Source organism: Lissotriton helveticus, chromosome 12 (assembly GCF_964261635.1).
Source record: "Lissotriton helveticus chromosome 12, aLisHel1.1, whole genome shotgun sequence".
NCBI classification, from domain to species: domain Eukaryota; kingdom Metazoa; phylum Chordata; class Amphibia; order Caudata; family Salamandridae; genus Lissotriton; species Lissotriton helveticus.
Genome location: NC_136073.1, coordinates 850,329,315 through 850,348,450, shown reverse-complemented (window position 1 = coordinate 850,348,450; position 19,136 = coordinate 850,329,315). Strand labels below are relative to the sequence as shown.

Genomic DNA, 19,136 nt, shown 5'->3' with positions numbered 1-19,136 from the left:
CACGCCATGTAGCGGTCCCTTCCTAGGGGCTGCGCTTACACCCACCACCCCACACCCATCCATCATGGGCGTCACAAGTCAGGTGACTCTTGCAATAAAAGAGGCCGGGCGCACATGCCTAGGACCAGTTCTAACTCCAAAGTAATAGTGTATGTGTCATAACTAATTTAGGTTGTGGGCATAGGGCCCGCAACATCGCAATACCTAATGGCTAGCAAGGGTTAGCAGTTGTGATCTCCGGCTACCCCAGTACATGTCCATGGTCTCAACATGGCCAAGCCACAACTGAGTGTATGGGTGCATCAAGTCCACAAAACTAGGACTGCTAAAAATGGGTGTCGCTGGTGGACATAAAGAACCTCTACAATGCAGGCTTGACAGAAGTTTTGTGGGGCACAAGTCCCAAACGTTATTCGGGGTGCTTTTCTAATCATATTACAACACCTAGTAATGCTTGAGATTACCTGTCTTATCGAGACAGCATCACAAAAGAAAGCTCAAAGCCCAATGTAAAGTCTAGCAGGCAGTGGGCGGTCACACAGGGTGATGGGGAACATTACATCCCCCACCCTGAGAAAATACAGGCTTCCAAATTGAGAGGTCACCGTCAGTCCAGCAGTGATCTCTGTACTTTCAGAGGAGGCAGTTACTCCTAGGTACAAAAAGCTTGGTGGATAGGCACCCTTGGTTTTGACCATGTCCACCCACTTTTTGTTTTTCAAAAACAAACACCCAAAGGGTGAGTTTTTACACAGAAACACCCAGGGAGTTTATTCACTGGGTGCAGTGGTCATTATTTTTATTTTTTTGTTCATTACCGCTAGGTTTTTCCTGGCAGTGACAAACAGAAAAGAAGGACATCAGAACGATAGCCCTTTATAGGGCGGGCGTGTGATGCTCTACTCAGATGGCCAACACTCGGTCAGGTGGCAGCTCTATGCTGTCCGTTGATGGAGCCAAAGGGGTACTGACGATGGAAAGCTTGCAGTCCAGCCGACTCTCAAAAGAGCAGGTGGACCAACAGTTTGGCAGACAGAGTTCTCCCAGGGTTGGACTGGCCATTCAGGAAATCTGGCAATGCCCGAAGGGCTGGTCTGAAAGGTCGGTGTGTGGGCCATTTTTTGGGCTGCTTGTGGGTCTGTTTTATGGTCTGGTTTTTAGTGTTGATTTGCCTGATAGTACCACAATTATTGTCTGCATCAGCCACAAATACATACATATCTTGCAGAACACTTATACAGCTTTTATGTTGGTGCCTGCGTTGATTTTCTGTCCCAGTCCTACTCAGGGTACTCGTTCTCGTTTATGATGGAAAACCTTTCCACCAAACTCTAAATGGGGCCATTGGTGTCCTTTTTTATGTTATATAGATAATGTAAGCAGAGGCAGAGCAGGGTGGCTGAGAAAAATATTCAACAATGGCAATAGTTTTTACAGCCATCTTACAGCATACCACTGCCTACCCCCCTTTAGAGAACATCCTTCCGATCTTTTTCCAATGTGTATCGTACTGCTCGATACTCCCTCGTCTTTGCCTTTAGCCAGTCCCAGTGCTCACTCCCCAGCCATGCCTGTGTTCTTATGGTTTTCTCCCCTGCCTGCAGTTAGCATCCAGGGTATTATATCTTCCTCTAGTGGAGAAGTGTGGCTCACTGGATAGAGGAGGCAGACCCTGAAGCAGAGGTCAGACCCGGGACCAGGGTTCAATTCCCGACGCGGCAGGGTCTTGAGCCCAAATGTCCACGGACTCGATAATTCTCGCTTCGGTGCCTACTCTAATCACGGGTTCACACTCTGCAACTCTGGGCAATAGCTTGCTTAATCTCCACTATGGCCCCCCCGCGGCGGGATGCCTGGCTTTCACCTTGGGGATGCCCAGTAGGGGTTATCTCACAGGGAAAAAGCCAGGACGGGTTCCCAAAGCAAGCGCCTTGAGACCTTGCGGTGATAAGGCGCTATATAAGAACCTTTGACATTTGACAATGTCTACAATAGCTGAACAATGATACTCATAATATTCTCCAACATTCTTCTTCTCCACATTCTGCTTTGGCTTGGCCTCTCCTATGTGTGGACTCTTCCTTGAAGGAACATCGCCGAAGGGATGGACTATCTGGAGTCCAAGAAGCTGGTGCACCGAGACCTGGCCGCGCGCAACATTCTCGTCTCGGAGGACAACATAGCAAAAGTTAGCGATTTTGGAATGGCCAGAGTGGACACGAAGCAGCAGGATAGCACCGTACTGCCAGTGAAGTGGACGGCACCTGAGGCTTTGAAGCATAATGTGAGTAAGGATAAGTGGGGGCAAGAAAGAGTGGGACCATGCAAGAAGTGTTGGTGGATTCAAGATAGGGTGCCGCAGCTGGCAGACTATGATGAGGTGCAACAGGTAGTGGTGAGATTGTTATGTGACAGGCCGGAGTCTGCGATGAGATTCACCAGCTAGGTTGTGATTGTAGTGCAGCATTTGACAGACTGCAATGAGGTGCAGCGGATTAAAGTTGTGGTTGTGATGCAGCGGATTAAAGTCGTGGTTGTGATTGTGATGCAGCAGGTGCCAGACATTGGGTATTGTGAAGCAGCTGGAAGACTTTTGTGGATGGACTAGGGTTCATCTGAATGATGGAGGATTACCTCTGCCATCCTGAAAGTCCACCCACCAAATTTAGAGATGAATCCTGGCTCGGTAAGTTGAAATGAACCGCCGTCAAGGTGGTTCCTTTCAATATAGTATAAGCTTGGTGTACAGTTGTCGTCAATTTTAATGGCTGCACATCAACCTACTGACTGTTTTTCCCCAAAAGCAAGAGTTTGTTTTTGAAAAACAAAAAACTAATGACTTCCAAAGCCTGGGAATTTCCTCCCAGTGTGTGTGGTGGGTCATTGTTGTTTTTCTCCTGTACATCATGACCAGGTTTGTTTCTGGCAGTTACAGACAGGAAGTAAGAAAAGGCATTACACAGTCAACTCGAAATAGGCGGATGGTGTAATGTTCTTTCCCCGACGACTCCTACTCTGTTGGCCCGCCGAAGAAAGTATTCCATGGATGTAACCTATGGGGGATCCAGAATACTTAAGGTTCTGATGATTGTAGCGAAGCTTCAGCAAATTGAATCCCAGATTAGCATGCAGATGAAGCAAACCCTAATTGTTGTGTAGCAGGAAGTGACCTCTGGTCCGGATGTGGCATAGGCAACAGGTGACTGTCTTACTGGGATGCCACACTATGGTTAGGTTACAGTTCTAGAGTTCTTAGAATGTAGACGGTGACATGCGATGGGCAGCATGCAACAGTCTGACACTTGCTACATCCCTACTACTGCGGTTGAGAAGATGCATACAGACTGCGGTTGAGAAGATGCATGTGACAGGCTGAACTTAGCATGCAACGAGTGGTAAAGTGTAGGTGGCACGCAGGATGTGGCAGTCATCTTAGAATGCAATGGCAGACTGTGGGTACCATGCAGTATGTGACAGGGTGTTCTTAACATGCAGGAGACGACAGACTCTGGTGCATAAGTAGCATGTGACAGACTGATTTCTGGAAACAGCAGTTGTCTGACTGTGGGTACTAGGCAGGATATGACAGAGCGATAATAGGATGCAGCAGGTGTCGGGCTGTGGTGGGGTTGCAGCACCTGGCAGAGTGTACGTAGAATGCACTACTTGGATGACAGACAACAGAATGTGGCTAGGATGCTGGAGGGGTTGGCTAGATAAGATACCACAGGAAGGTGGCTGTCATGAAATGCATCAGGTTGGGAGTGCGCAAGGTGGCACTGTGTTCTTTGGATGCACAGGGAGGGAATAATGGGGTTAGGAGGCCTGATGCGTGGGCATTCTCAGAATACTAGCGGTGGAAGATAATGGTACTGAATGCAAAATGCTATTGTTAAGAGCATCATGGGGCGGAGTGTAGCAAGGATGCAGCAAGTGACAGAGTGTGGGGTGCACGCGGATGTATGACATTACAACGCATGCTTTTACATCGCATGCCTTTACAACGCAAGTATTACAACGCAGTCCATTACAACGCATAGTGCTTTGGGGTGCTGGATAGTGAATAGTTTAATTTACTATTCCAACTCCAGTCCCCGTGGACACTAGGGAAGGTTATTGGATAGTAAATTAACCTATTCCCTATCCTAGAGCGCCCCCCAGAGCAATGCGTTGTAATAGTTTGCATTGTAATGGTTGCGTTGTAAAGGCTCTGCGATGTAAAAGTTGCGTTGTAAAGGTTGTTTGCCGGTGCACGCAGGATGTGATAGGCCGCTCTTAGGATGCCAAGTAAATAGAGGGGCACCCTATACCAACCGCTACTCCTGCTCTAATATACTGACCACAGAAAAATGGGGAGTGCAGCGATCAATTTATAACACTAACTTACATATGCAAAACAAAACTAATTTCTTTGCAACTCACCAACATTATTTTTGTGAGTCTTTGTACACAATGTCGATGCAGATAACCATATATTTGTGAACACAACCTTGTGTGAGTTTATTCGTTATCATTGTGCATTCGGGCCCTGGACCTGTGTTTCTTTGGAGGAGCTCACAGAAGATTAACTTTCTAAATACGTTGGGAAAGCCTAAAACCTGTCAGACATATATTTTGCTTAAACCATACATTTCCCTTGCTACCTCCTGGTGGATTATGAACTTTTAGAAAGAATTTATAAACACTGCCTATTGTTTTCAAATCTGTGGTTGGAACAGGCAAGAGATAACCACGGAATATGTATATTCAGACTGAATTTCTGTGTTAAGTTAGGTGTAAATATTTGTCTTGTCTATCCGTGTATGACAATGTTTTTTTATAAATTGTATTATACGTACTCTTGAATGCACAATCATAATGAATAAACACACACAAGGTTGTGTACAAAGCTATCTGGTCATCTGCATCGACATTTTTGTTCTTAGGATGCAGAGGGCAGTAGACGGTGACTAGGATGCAGGATGCGACATAGAGCTCTTAAGATGCAGTAGACGGTGACTAAGGCAGCAGGATGCGACATAGAACTCTTAGGATGCAGCGGGCAGCAGACAGTGACTAAGGATGCAGGAAGCGACATAGAGCTCTTAGGATGCAGCTGGCAGTAGACGGTGACTAACGATGCAGGATGCGACATAGAGCTCTTAGGATGCAGCTGGCAGTAGACGGTGACTAAGGATGCAGGATGCCACAGAGCTCTTAGGATGTAGCGGGCAGCAGACGGTGACTAAGGCAGCAGGATGCGACATAGAACTCTTAGGATGCAGCGGGCAGCAGACAGTGACTAAGGATGCAGGAAGCGACATAGAGCTCTTAGGATGCAGCTGGCAGTAGACGGTGACTAAGGATGCAGGATGCGACATAGAGCTCTTAGGATGCTGCAGACGGTGACCAAGGATGCAGGATGCAACATAGAACTCTTAGGATGCAGCGACAGCAGACGGTAACTAAGGATGCAGGATGCAACATAGAGCTGTTAGGATACAGCAGACGGTGACTAAGGCAGCAGGATGCGACATAGAGCTCTTAGGATGCAGCGGGCAGCAGACGGTGAGTAAGGATGCAGGATGCCACATAGAGCTCTTAGGATGCAGCAGACGGTGACTAAGGGTGCAGCATTCGACTCAGCTCTTAGGACGCAGCAGGCAATAGACGGTGACTAAGGATGCAGGATGTGACATAGAGCTCTTAGGATGCAGTAGACGGTGACTAAGGATGCAGGATGCGACATAGAGCTCTTAGGATGCAGCGGGCAGCAGACGGTGACTAACGATGCAGGATGCCACAGAGCTCTTAGGATGCAGCGGGCAGCAGACGGTGACTCAGGATGCAGGATGCGACATAGAGCTCTTAGGATGCAGCGTGCAGCAGACAGTGACTAACGATGCAGGATGCGACATAGAGCTCTTAGGATGCAGCTGGCAGTAGACGGTGACTAAGGATGCAGGATGCCACAGAGCTCTTAGGATGTAGCGGGCAGCAGACGGTGACTAAGGCAGCAGGATGCGACATAGAGCTCTTAGGATGCAGTAGACGGTGACTAAGGATGCAGGATGCGACATAGAGCTCTTAGGATGCAGCGGGCAGCAGACAGTGACTAACGATGCAGGATGCGACATAGAGCTCTCAGATGCAGCTGGCAGTAGACGGTGACTAACGATGCAGGATGCGACATAGAGCTCTTAGGATGCAGCTGGCAGTAGACGGTGACTAACGATGCAGGATGCGACATAGAGCTCTTAGGATGCAGCTGGCAGTAGACGGCGACTAAGGATGCAGGATGCCACAGAGCTCTTAGGATGTAGCGGGCAGCAGACGGTGACTAAGGCAGCAGGATGCGACATAGAACTCTTAGGATGCAGCGGGCAGCAGACAGTGACTAAGGATGCAGGAAGTGACATAGAGCTCTTAGGATGCAGCTGGCAGTAGACGGTGACTAAGGATGCAGGATGCGACATAGAGCTCTTAGGATGCTGCAGACGGTGACCAAGGATGCAGGAAGCAACATAGAGCTCTTAGGATGCAGCTGGCAGTAGACGGTGACTAACGATGCAGGATGCCACAGAGCTCTTAGGATGCAGCAGACGGTGACTAAGGGTGCAGCATTCGACTCAGCTCTTAGGACGCAGCAGGCAATAGACGGTGACTAAGGATGCAGGATGTGACATAGAGCTCTTAGGATGCAGTAGACGGTGACTAAGGATGCAGGATGCGACATAGAGCTCTTAGGATGCAGCGGGCAGCAGACAGTGACTAAGGATGCAGGAAGCAACATAGAGCTCTTAGGATGTAGCTGGCAGTAGACGGTGACTAACGATGCAGGATGCCACAGAGCTCTTAGGATGCAGCAGACGGTGACTAAGGGTGCAGCATTCGACTCAGCTCTTAGGACGCAGCAGGCAATAGACGGTGACTAAGGATGCAGGATGAGACATAGAGCTCTTAGGATGCAGCGGGCAGTAAACTGTGACTAAGGATGCAGGATGAGACATAGAGCTCTTAGGATGCAGCGGGCAGCAGACGGTGACTAAGGATGCAGGAAGCAACATAGAGCTCTTAGGATGCAGCTGGCAGTAGACGGTGACTAACGATGCAGGATGCCACAGAGCTCTTAGGATGCAGCAGACGGTGACTAAGGGTGCAGCATTCGACTCAGCTCTTAGGACGCAGCAGGCAATAGACGGTGACTAAGGATGCAGGATGAGACATAGAGCTCTTAGGATGCAGCGGGCAGTAAACTGTGACTAAGGATGCAGGATGCGACATAGAGCTCTTAGGATACAGTAGACGGTGACTAAGGCAGCAGGATGCGACATAGAGCTCTAAGGATGCAGCGGGCAGCAGACGGTGACTAAGGGTGCAGGATGCGACATAGAGCTCTAAGGATGCAGCGGGCAGCAGACGGTGACTAAGGGTGCAGGATGGGACATAGAGCTCTAAGGATGCAGCGGGCAGCAGACGGTGACTAAGGGTGCAGGATGCGACATAGAGCTCTTAGGATGCAGCAGACTGTGACTAAGGATGCAGGAAGCAACATAGAGCTCTTAGGATGCAGCTGGCAGTAGACGGTGACTAAGGCAGCAGGATGCCACAGAGCTCTTAGGATGCAGCGGGCAGCAGATGGTGACTCAGGATGCAGGAAGCGACATAGAGCTCTTAGGATGCAGCGGGCAGCAGACAGTGACTAAGGATGCAGGAAGCAACATAGAGCTCTTAGGATGCAGCTGGCAGTAGACGGTGACTAACGATGCAGGATGCCACAGAGCTCTTAGGATGCAGCAGACGGTGACTAAGGGTGCAGCATTCGACTCAGCTCCTAGGACGCAGCAGGCAATAGGCGGTGACTAAGGATGCAGGATGAGACATAGAGCTCTTAGGATGCATCGGGCAGTAACTGTGACTAAGGGTGCAGGTTGCAACATAGAGCTCTTAGGATGCAGCGACAGCAGACGGTGACTAAGGATGCAGGAAGCGACATAGAGCTCTTAGGATGCAGCTGGCAGTAGACGGTGACTAACGATGCAGGATGCCACAGAGCTCTTAGGATGCAGCGGGCAGCAGACGGTGACTCAGGATGCAGGAAGCGACATAGAGCTCTTAGGATGCAGCTGGCAGTAGACAGTGACTAACGATGCAGGATGCCACAGAGCTCTTAGGATGCAGCGGGCAGCAGATGGTGACTAAGGATGCAGGATGCCACATAGAGCTCTTAGGATGCAGCAGACGGTGAATAAGGGTGCAGCATGCGACTCCGCTCTTAGGACGCAGCAGGCAGTAGACGGTGACTAAGGATGCAGGATGAGACATAGAGCTCTTAGGATGCAGCGGGCAGCAGACGGTGACTAAGGATGCAGGAAGCAACATAGAGCTCTTAGGATGCAGCTGGCAGTAGAAGGTGACTAAGGATGCAAGATGAGACATAGAGCTGCAGCGGGCAGTAAACTGTGACTAAGGGTGCAGGATGCAACATAGAGCTCTTAGGATGCAGCGACAGCAGACGGTAACTAAGGATGCAGGATGCGACATAGAGCTGTTAGGATACAGCAGACGGTGACTAAGGCAGCAGGATGCGACATAGAGCTCTTAGGATGCAGCGGGCAGCAGACGGTGAGTAAGGATGCAGGATGCCACATAGAGCTCTTAGGATGCAGCAGACGGTGACTAAGGGTGCAGCATGCGACTCAGCTCTTAGGACACAGCAGGCAGTAGACGGTGACTAAGGATGCAGGATGAGACATAGAGCTCTTAGGATGCAACGGGCAGTAAACTGTGACTAAGGGTGCAGTATGCGACATAGAGCTCTTAGGATGCAGCGACAGCAGACGGTGACTAAGGATGCAGGAAGCGACATAGAGCTCTTAGGATACAGCTGGCAGTAGACGTGACTAAGGAAGCAGGATGCCACAGAGCTCTTAGGATGCAGCGGGCAGAAAACTGTGACTAAGGGTGCAGGATGCGACATAGAGCTCTTAGGATGCAGCGACAGCAGACGGTGACTAAGGATGCAGGAAGCGACATAGAGCTCTTAGGATGCAGCTGGCAGTAGACGTGACTAAGGATGCAGGATGCCACAGAGCTCTTAGGATGCAGCGGGCAGTAAACTGTGACTAAGGGTGCAGGATGCGATATAGAGCTCTTCGGATGCAGCGGGCAGCAGACGGTGACTAAGGGTGCAGGATGCGACATAGAGCTCTAAGGATGCAGCGGGCAGCAGACGGTGACTAAGGATGCAGGATGCGACATAGAGCTCTTAGGATGCTGCAGACGGTGACTAAGGATGCAGGAAGCGACATAGAGCTCTTAGGATGCAGCTGGCAGTAGACGTGACTAAGGATGCAGGATGCCACAGAGCTCTTAGGATGCAGCGGGCAGTAAACTGTGACTAAGGGTGCAGGATGCGATATAGAGATCTTAGAATGCAGTGGGCAGTAGATGGTGACTAACGAGGCAGGATGCCACAGAGCTCTTAGGATTAAGCGGGCAGTAGACTGTGACTAAGGGTGCAGGATGCGACATAGAGCTCTTAGGATGCAGCAACAGCAGACGGTGACTAAGGATGCAGGAAGCGACATAGAGCTCTTAGGATGCAGCTGGAAGTAGACGTGACTAAGGAAGCAGGATGCCACAGAGCTCTTAGGATGCAGCGGGCAGAAAACTGTGACTAAGGGTGCAGGATGCGACATAGAGCTCTTAGGATGCAGCGACAGCAGACGGTGACTAAGGATGCAGGAAGCGACATAGAGCTCTTAGGATGCAGCTGGCAGTAGACGTGACTAAGGATGCAGGATGCCACAGAGCTCTTAGGATGCAGCGGGCAGTAAACTGTGACTAAGGGTGCAGGATGCGATATAGAGCTCTTCGGATGCAGCGGGCAGCAGACGGTGACTAAGGGTGCAGGATGCGACATAGAGCTCTAAGGATGCAGCGGGCAGCAGACGGTGACTAAGGATGCAGGATGCGACGTAGAGCTCTTAGGATGCTGCAGACGGTGACCAAGGATGCAGGAAGCGACATAGAGCTCTTAGGATCCAGCTGGCAGTAGACGTGACTAAGGATGCAGGATGCCACAGAGCTCTTAGGATGCAGCGGGCAGTAAACTGTGACTAAGGGTGCAGGATGCAATATAGAGCTCTTAGAATGCAGTGGGCAGTAGATGGTGACTAACGATGCAGGATGCCACAGAGCTCTTAGGATTAAGCGGGCAGTAGACTGTGACTAAGGGTGCAGGATGCGACACAGCTCTTAGAATGCAGCGGGCAGCAGACAGTGACTAAGGATGCAGGATGCGACATAGAGCTCTTAGGATGCAGCAGACGGTGACTAAGGGTGCAGGATGCGACACAGCTCTTAGGATGCAGCGGGCAGCAGACGGTGACTAAGGATGCAGGATGCCACATAGAGCTCTTAGGATGCAGCAGACGGTGACTAAGGGTGCAGCATGCGACTCAGCTCTTAGGACGCAGCAGGCAGTAGACGGTGACTAAGGATGCAGGATGCAACATAGAGCTCTTAGGATGCAGCGGCAGCAGACGGTGACTAAGGATGCAGGAAGCGACATAGAGCTCCTAGGATGCAGCTGGCAGTAGACGGTGACTAAGGGTGCAGGATGCGACATAGAGCTCTTAGGACACAGCGGGCAGCAGACGGTAACTAAGGGTGCAGGATGCGACACAGCTCTTAGGATGCAGCGGGCAGTAGACGGTGGCTAAGGGTACAGGATGCGACACAGCTCCTAGGATGCAGCGGGCAGTAGACGGTGACTAAGGATGCAGGATGCGATATAGAGCTCCTCGGATGCAGCGGGCAGTAGACGGTGACTAAGGATGCAGGATGAGACAAAGAGCTCTTAGAATGCAGCGGGCAGTAGATGGTGACTAACGATGCAGGATGCCACAGAGCTCTTAGGATTAAGCAGGCAGTAGACTGTGACTAAGGGTGCAGGATGCGACACAGCTCTTAGGATGCAGCAGGCAGCAGATGGTGACTGAGGATGCAGGATGGGACATAGCGCTCCTAGGATGCAACGGGCAGTAGAAGGTGGCTAAGGGTACAGGATGCGACACAGCTCCTAGGATGCAGCGGGCAGTAGACGGTGACTAAGGATGCAGGATGCGATATAGAGCTCCTCGGATGCAGCGGGCAGTAGACGGTGACTAAGGATGCAGGATGAGACAAAGAGCTCTTAGAATGCAGCGGGCAGTAGATGGTGACTAACGATGCAGGATGCCACAGAGCTCTTAGGATTAAGCGGGCAGTAGACTGTGACTAAGGGTGCAGGATGCGACACAGCTCTTAGGATGCAGCAGGCAGCAGATGGTGACTGAGGATGCAGGATGGGACATAGCGCTCCTAGGATGCAACGGGCAGTAGAAGGTGGCTAAGGGTGCAGGATGCGACACAGCTCCTAGGATGCAGCGGGCAGTAGACGGTGACTAACGATGCAGGATGTAGTATGCAAGAAGGGTAAGAGCAGGGAGAGATAAGAAGTGGCCCCACGTAAAAGGGCGGAGGAAAGGGGGGAATTCACCTTTTCGGAACTAGAGCTCTCACACACCTAGTAAGCTAGGTGTCATGCTTCATCATATGAGCCTGCCCCTCGTCAAGTTGGTGCTGCAATACCTTTCGGGCACCCAGTACGGGGCTCTTTAGCGGGGATCTTCTGTTCCTGTTGTAGGGTGCAGTGGGGGTGAGGGGCCTAGTGGGTGTAGATGTCGTGGAAAGTGATTAAAACAGGTTAGTGAGTCCTAACAGTAATTTATTCAAAAGGTAAACCGCCTGATTAAAACAGAGAGTGGCAGTGAACTAGAGGCTATGTATCTAGCTGTATGTGCCCTACTCTCGATCGGTCAACATGTTTCGTGCCTATTACGTCCGGAAGATCTTGGCACTTCCTCAGGACCAAAGTAGATGCTATCTACACAAGTAGGTAAGTGAACACTACATACCACTTTCTCAGGTCAATAACCTATTCCATTGTCTAGTGATGCCTGCAGCGGCACCTGGCGGTCAAAAATGGACACCAATTTGGGTCCAGCGTACACGGATGCTCTGTCAAAGACCTACCCTGCCACTGAGAAATCCCTTTAAGCCAATTCAATGGTGGCCAGAAGGCGCTCCTGCCACACCTAACACAGTGGAAGTGGCTAAGAATCTGTGGATAACATTTGATGCTTCTCTTTGGTTTCCGGCCTCAAGCTCTTGCAGTTGCTTTAACCTCATGAAAACTCTTTTAAAGCATTTTGATTACATTCCCTTCACTGCACGGAAGACAGTGGCAGTAGCACTTATCTTGTCTAGACTTGACTAAAGCAACAGCCTACTAGCAGGAGCTAATAAGCAAGTATTAAAAAAGCTACGGGTTGTACAACAAGCAGCGGCAAGTCTAGTACTAAAACTGCCCCACAAATCATCTGCCTCGACAGCCCATAAAACCTTACATTGGTTGCCCAGTCCTAAAAGAATCCTATTTAAGGTACTATTAATTACTTTCAGAGCTTTTAGAAACTCAGGACCCAAATACCTAGCGGCCAGATTTACCCCTTACTTGTTACAACACTTAGATCCTCCTCAGCAAACCTCATCAACCCACCTGTCTACAGGTCCAAAAGAAAAGGAGGTACATCTCTGGCAGTCCTAGGGACCCGAGACAGAAACCTCATGCCTATACAACTGAGGTTGATAGAATCAGAGACTTACTTTAGGAAAGCCCTGAAGACCTGGATCTCTGGGTCCACCGATACATTTTGCTTCTCACTCACATAACTATGATACATCACATGACCATCTCTCTCCCCTTTACCTCCTCAGCATAGTACCAGGATGCTCCTTTCGGAGTGATAGTTGCGCTTTACAAATAGTCAAATCAAATTTTAGGGTGCTGCGTGGGTGGCATGCAGGGTGTGACGGAGTGCTCTTGGGTGCAGCTAGTAGCAGACTGTGGGTGGCATGAAGGATGTGACCGAGTGCTCTTGAGATGTAAGAGCAGTCTACAGTTAGACTGCAGCAGGTGTTAGACTGTGGGTGGCTTGCAGGGTGTGAGAGAGTGTGGTTAGGGTGCAGCAGGTGGCAGAATGTGGGTGACATGCAGGGTGGGACCGAGCGTTCTTGGGGTGCTGCGTGGGTGGCAGACTGTGGGTGGCATGCAGGGTTTGACAGAGATGTAAGCGCGTTGCTAGGATGCAGAACTTGGCAGACTGGTTCGGATTTCAGGGCTGACAAATACCACAAGGGAGCAGCAAGTCTTACACGATGATTGTGTAAAAGGAAGCGACACAGAAAATGTTCTTGAAGCGCAAGAGCGGTCACCACCCTGAAAAATGATGATCTCCAATGGTTTCTCTTCCTCATTGCTGTAGAAATTCTCCACCAAGTCGGATGTCTGGAGTTATGGAATCCTACTCTGGGAGGTGTTTTCATATGGCCGAGCCCCTTATCCCAAGATGGTAAGTTACTCTCTGCACCCTCTTCCTCTGTCTCACGCCCTCGTTTTTTTTTGCTCTCTTTCCCTACCCCCCTCTGTCTGTCTCCCTCTTTCGTCTTCTCCGCTTTCTTTCTTTGTATCTTTTTGTTTCTCTCTTGCTCTTTGTCGGTCTCTAGCGCTCTCTTCAACACGGTCTCTCTCTACCTCTCTATTTCTCTGTCACTCACTCTGTACGCTTCTCCATGGGTCTCTCGCCCCATTCCCTGTCTCTCTCACTCACACTGTTGGTCTCCCTCTCTCTGTGTCTCTCTCTTTCTTTGGGTCTCTCGACCCGTCTGTTTCTCAATCCCCCCATGTCCTTCTCTAGATCCCTCCTTCTCTCTCCGGTAAGTATATTGGAATGGGATTCTCTCTGTGATAGTCTTTTCACTGGTGTTTCTGTGGATCGAACCAAGTGGTGGGGAGGTGGTCCTGGGGCTCTATCAGAACATCTTGGCATCTCGATTGTAAAGTAGTGGGCACTAGGCCCACATACTTGTGATTGAAGGACAAGAACACAGTAGTCTGGTACTGATAACTGGCCTAGGGGACATGCGCCTGGTCCCTTTTATTAGCAGGATCACCTGAACGGTGACGCCTGTGATGGGTGGGTGTAGAGTGCAGGTACAGCACCATCCTGAACTCTAGAACGTGTCCCCCAGCACACTACACTGATGTCCTTCTAGGTTTCTGCCGTAGTGAGATATGAGGAAGGACTGGTTCTTGACATGCATCTTCCTCCTTTGAGCGATGAGTAGGCCTGGGCGGTGAATTCCGTTCCACTCGCGGAATTTGGGTAATTTCGCGTTCTGCGGAGAACGCGTAATTGCCAAAAATTTCGCGATCCGCAGCTTTGTGGAACATTTTGCTTGTTTGCGCTTTCAAAATGTGGGGTTCACGAGTTATTTCCCCCCCGAGCACGCAAACAGCGTTTGCAAACAGGAAAAAAGCATTGGGAATGGGCGGAACAAGCAATTTTGCGTGTTCGCGGAACTCTGTGTGCTCGCAGAGATTTTGGACCATTTTGCAGAGCTTTGCGAAGTGCGACTATGCAAATTCCACCCACCCCCAGTAATGAGACACGTGAGGGTCTCACCCCTCAGACCTCTGTGGTTGGTCTGAGTAATGATAACCTAATAAGGGTCTATTATATATACAGTTACTACAAATTAACTACTTTGTGTCTGCTTTTACAAAACTTTGCAGGCTTTGCAAAGTGATGTAAACCCCTCCCATTGCCAGGAGGGCCATTCAGAACAGCTGGTAGACTGGTGGTGATTGGCAGCAGTCCCGGTCTTCTATTCTGAGCCCCCACCCACCTCTGACAAAGTGCTCAGCCCCCTCGCCCGTGCTTGCCCCGAGTAAGGCCCTATTGCCAGGGCTACACCCCCACACCACCATCACACCAACTGCCTTCCTGCTGTGTCCTGCAATCCATACTGTCCCCTTCCCGGAGACCCTCCTGCCCTATGTGCTTTATACCTTTCCCACTTCCGGCATCATTTAGGTGACTGTGGCTCAGGCACAACTCTCAACTTCTAGAAACTCATTACTTAAAACTCACCCACCTTCACAATTATCAACATTTTCTGCATGTGTCCCACTTTGTGCGCAAGTTTAAAGCTTTCCAGGGCCTATCATAAGTCATTCATATATGTTGGAAATATAATTAGAACATTTGAATGTTGAGAGCTCCATTGAAGACGATGGAATGGCCCAGGGCCACTATTGGCTGGCACAGACCTTGTTTGTCTTTCTGTTTCTCCCTTTTTAAATTTAAAACATTCCACCTTCAGTGGGTATAATGTTCTAATAGCATTATATCCATCTTGCGTTGGAACACAACTGTTGTTAAAGGCCTTTTCCCTCCAGCTCCTTGTTTGTGGCTTGGCCTTTAACTCCTGGTCTGGGCATTTAACGACCAGTATAGCCCTCGGCAATGAGATGTAATATTAAAAACAGATTGTGAGAGGCTGATAACGCCTGTTAACAAACGAATGACCCTTTTCACTCATGCATATCATTCCTCACTGAGCAGCAAGCGATAATCTTTTAGGATACTCCGCGTTTACAGAGCATGATCACTCTTCTCTACAACCTCCTCTTCTCATGATCTCTGAGTGACTTATGGATATGCTAATCTAAACTCTCTATCCTACCTCTTCTCAGAGCCTGAAGGAGGTGTCGGAGGAAGTGGAGAAGGGATACCGCATGGCAGCCCCTGAGGAGTGTCCCCCAGCCATCTACAGCCTGATGAGCAGCTGCTGGGAAGCGGATCCTGGGAAGCGACCATCATTTAAAAAACTAAAGGACAAACTACAGAAAGAGCTGAAAGCCTGTAAGGATGCTTAATGAGACCAGGGGACCTCTTTTTTTATTCTCTTTCAAGGAATACTAAGGACCTGTCCAGAGACTTATGAACATCTTGCATTCATTTGGTTCAGAAAAAGTGGTTTGATTGATGGATCAACACCATGGATCCCATCAATTGAATCACCGAAAGAGGAACTAGAGAACTGTGTTCACGTCCTTAATTAAAGGGGCCACTCGGAGAATGATGTCACAATATGTCTCAAAGCCCAGGCTGACATCATCAAACAAAGCAAAATTCTAGAATGTCCGTTGTTGATGATTGCTAGCGTTGCAACACTAGATAAGGATAAATTGCCCCATTCCGGAAACAAACAATATCTTCGGACGGGGCTTCGGAGAAGGCCTTCAAGGAGTGTGTAGGACGCATTATGGTACTGGGGAAGATCGCTCGCACAGAAGTCTGCAGGAATATGAAGAGGGGATAACGGGGCAAGGAGAATGCATGTGATGATTGCGTTCATTGGAGATGCAAGAGGTGAAACAAGATATGGCAACAGTGTTACTATGAAGCTGCCTTAATGGGACCTCAACCGTGTTTTATACAAAGCCATAGAGTTCCAAGTTTCAATTCTCATACTGGAAATACTCCTTGGTGAAAAAACACTGAATTACCACATAATAGTAGGTTGCTTTTTAAGCTTTAATATAGATATATTTTACATTATTATTATTACACAAACGTTCTATCGCCAGGTCTACAGGAATAAAGTAACTCTGATATGGCTATAAAATCAAGGGACTTATCAAGGTTGCCACCTAATTCAATTTCCCGATATAATATGACGATTACAGTAAAACATGTTTTCTGACTGAAACATATCAAAATGCTACATTGAAAATAAATAATATAATATGACGATTACAGTAAAACATGTTTTCTGACTGAAACATATAAAAATGCTACATTGAAAATAACAACGCAGTCCTGTTCACTTAGGAGGCGTTAAAAGAACAATTGATGGACAGAATGCAGAACAATGTCATACATTCACCCCAGTACAGAGATCTTGGCCAAAATCCATCGTTTTTTTGCTCACCATGCCATTATAATTTCAACCCAGCCATATGCAAATCAGTCTTGACCCTGCGCCCAATGGGAACAGTCCAGCCTGAACTGCCAAGCCAGGTCCTCCCTGGACTGGAAACAAGAATCCTAGGACCGGTTTCGGGGTTTCACTCCTCATCAGCCAGGATAGCTTGACTCCAGTGGCTTCGAGAGAACAGGAGGAGATGTTTCCTGTCTCTTTTACACCTGTCATCGATACCTCAGTGAGGTGTGAATATCTGTCTGTCTCTTTGATCCTCCCAAACCAGCGACAGGTGGCACTGACAAATTGTGATGTTTAATATCTCCAAATTGATTGGTAGACAAAGTTATTTTTTGCTTTGCCTGAAGTAAAAAAACAATTAGAAATCAACAAATGTAAAAAGGTTTGGAGAGACGTTGTATTGTTTATAACTGAAATGGTACTAATTCAATCCTCCCAAGACGGTTTCATCCCTAATATCTAAAACATTAGAACTATATATTTTTTTTAATTAAGATGTATTTTCTTAGCTAAACCCAGGCGAATAAATAAACTATAGGACTTATGGCGTATCCCTCTGTTTTTAAATAACCTTTTCACTTCCATGTTTTGTTCCAGTGACAAAACCATTTTGCCCTGTGTTCTATCATTCTCAAAGCTGTAGATTTGTTAAGATTGAAACCACGGTTTTACAGAGCCCTAAAGATTTTGGATTTGCTCTTAAGGACTTTTTAAAATCCTAATATGTATTTCAGGGCCTCGTCCGGGGTAGTAAGCGATATATAAAAATTCAATTAAGCTTCATCCTGTAGAGACATAGGGCCTTATTACAAGTACGCCGTCCTGGGACCGCTGTACTCACTGTGGCGGTTCGACCACCACTTCTGGCGGAATCCAGGATCCCACGGCAGTGGGGGTGCATAAAGGAGCCTGAATATGCTGGTGGTGCCGATACCAGCACCGACGAGCATATTATGACCTGCATATCCACCACCCTTCTAATGGCGGGGACCCCGCCTTGAAAGGGGTGGCAGACACGCAGGTTAGGTGGCGCTAACTGGGCCCGGGCCGAATCTTGGTCTGGGGATGCATGCTGGGAGGTACTTGTTGAGTCACCCTTGAATTTGCACCCTAGTTCTTGCACAGTGTGGCATGTACGACATGGTGCATGCTACACGGTCAGGAACGTGCTGCAGGCCCTCGCACTGAGGCGGTACGCTGTTAAGGCTCTCTTATGAGCCTAACACAGCCACTGCTGCACCCCCTGCCCTGGAATGCACTCATAATCCGGAGCGCAGGCTAACTACAGCCTTGGCGGTCCTATTGGAAGATCACCAAAGTCGTAATAAGACACATACCTTCTCTTCTGTCTGCACTCCTCCTCGCCGCGGTGTCTCCCTTCTTCCGTCGTCCTCCTCCTCGTGTCCCTGTACGTATTAGGTCTTGTGTGAACTGCACATGCGCAGTTCACGCAAGATGTAATACGTGCGGGGACGCGAGGAGGAGGTTGACGGGAGAAGGAGCCATTGCAGCGAGGAGGAGGGCAGACAGAAGAGAAGGTAAGTGGGTTTTTAACATTTTCTTTTTAACCCTTTTCGTGGACCTGGGGCAGCGCGCAGGGAAGTTCCAGGTTTTTTTTTAAACACCGTGCAACTACGCGGAGCACCACTCCGCATACTCCGCCCAGGGTTAATAATAACTAACTGTGCTAGAGAATTTTTGGGAACATAAAATTACCTCAGGAGGTGGCTCAAATGAAACTTGATGTGTTCAGAATTTAAAAGGCACAGTTTTACTGTGACAAGTGTGCACTTGTGGTTGTAGTGGTAACATTGTATATGTTTTATGCAAGTTTTAAGCGGTGAAGAGGATTGGCAGAGCACAGTATTAAAAGATAGTCAATGAGTGCAATACAAACTCATTTATTGTTGGTAAATAATATTTTGTATGGACTCAGTTAACTATTGTTTATTAAATAAAGTGTATATATTTTATAAAGCATTTGGCTCTTTTTTTAATTAAGTAATCAAGATTGTCAAAATTATGAGAACAGTAAAATGATAATGCTACAAAATGTGCTTTATGTGCACCTATAACATATGGTGCACTACTAACCTTTTCCACGGCTCATAACTCTGCTAGAGTGTCTAATTATGCCTTACAACATTATTCTCCTAACCTTGTCTTTATTTTGTAGGCTGCACCAAACTTGGTACTAAGTGCACTGACAAGCCTCACTGTTTCTGCTGAATGTATACCATAGAAAGACCTAGAACAAC

The 19,136-nt window shown here is 48.5% G+C and overlaps 1 protein-coding gene across 2 annotated transcripts in view; it reads left to right on the top strand.

Annotated features, from left to right (window-relative positions):
- MATK (megakaryocyte-associated tyrosine kinase) overlaps positions 1-18,849 on the top strand; it is a 108,717-nt gene extending 89,868 nt beyond the window's left edge. For both annotated transcript variants that reach the window (XM_078668449.1, XM_078668450.1), the window contains exons 11-13: positions 2,089-2,284; positions 13,353-13,439; positions 15,626-18,849. In XM_078668449.1, the coding sequence (XP_078524575.1) occupies positions 2,089-2,284; positions 13,353-13,439; positions 15,626-15,808 (466 nt within the window). In that variant the 3' untranslated portion in view covers positions 15,809-18,849. The remainder of the gene's footprint in view (positions 1-2,088; positions 2,285-13,352; positions 13,440-15,625) is intronic.
- Positions 18,850-19,136: the final 287 nt, after the last annotated feature.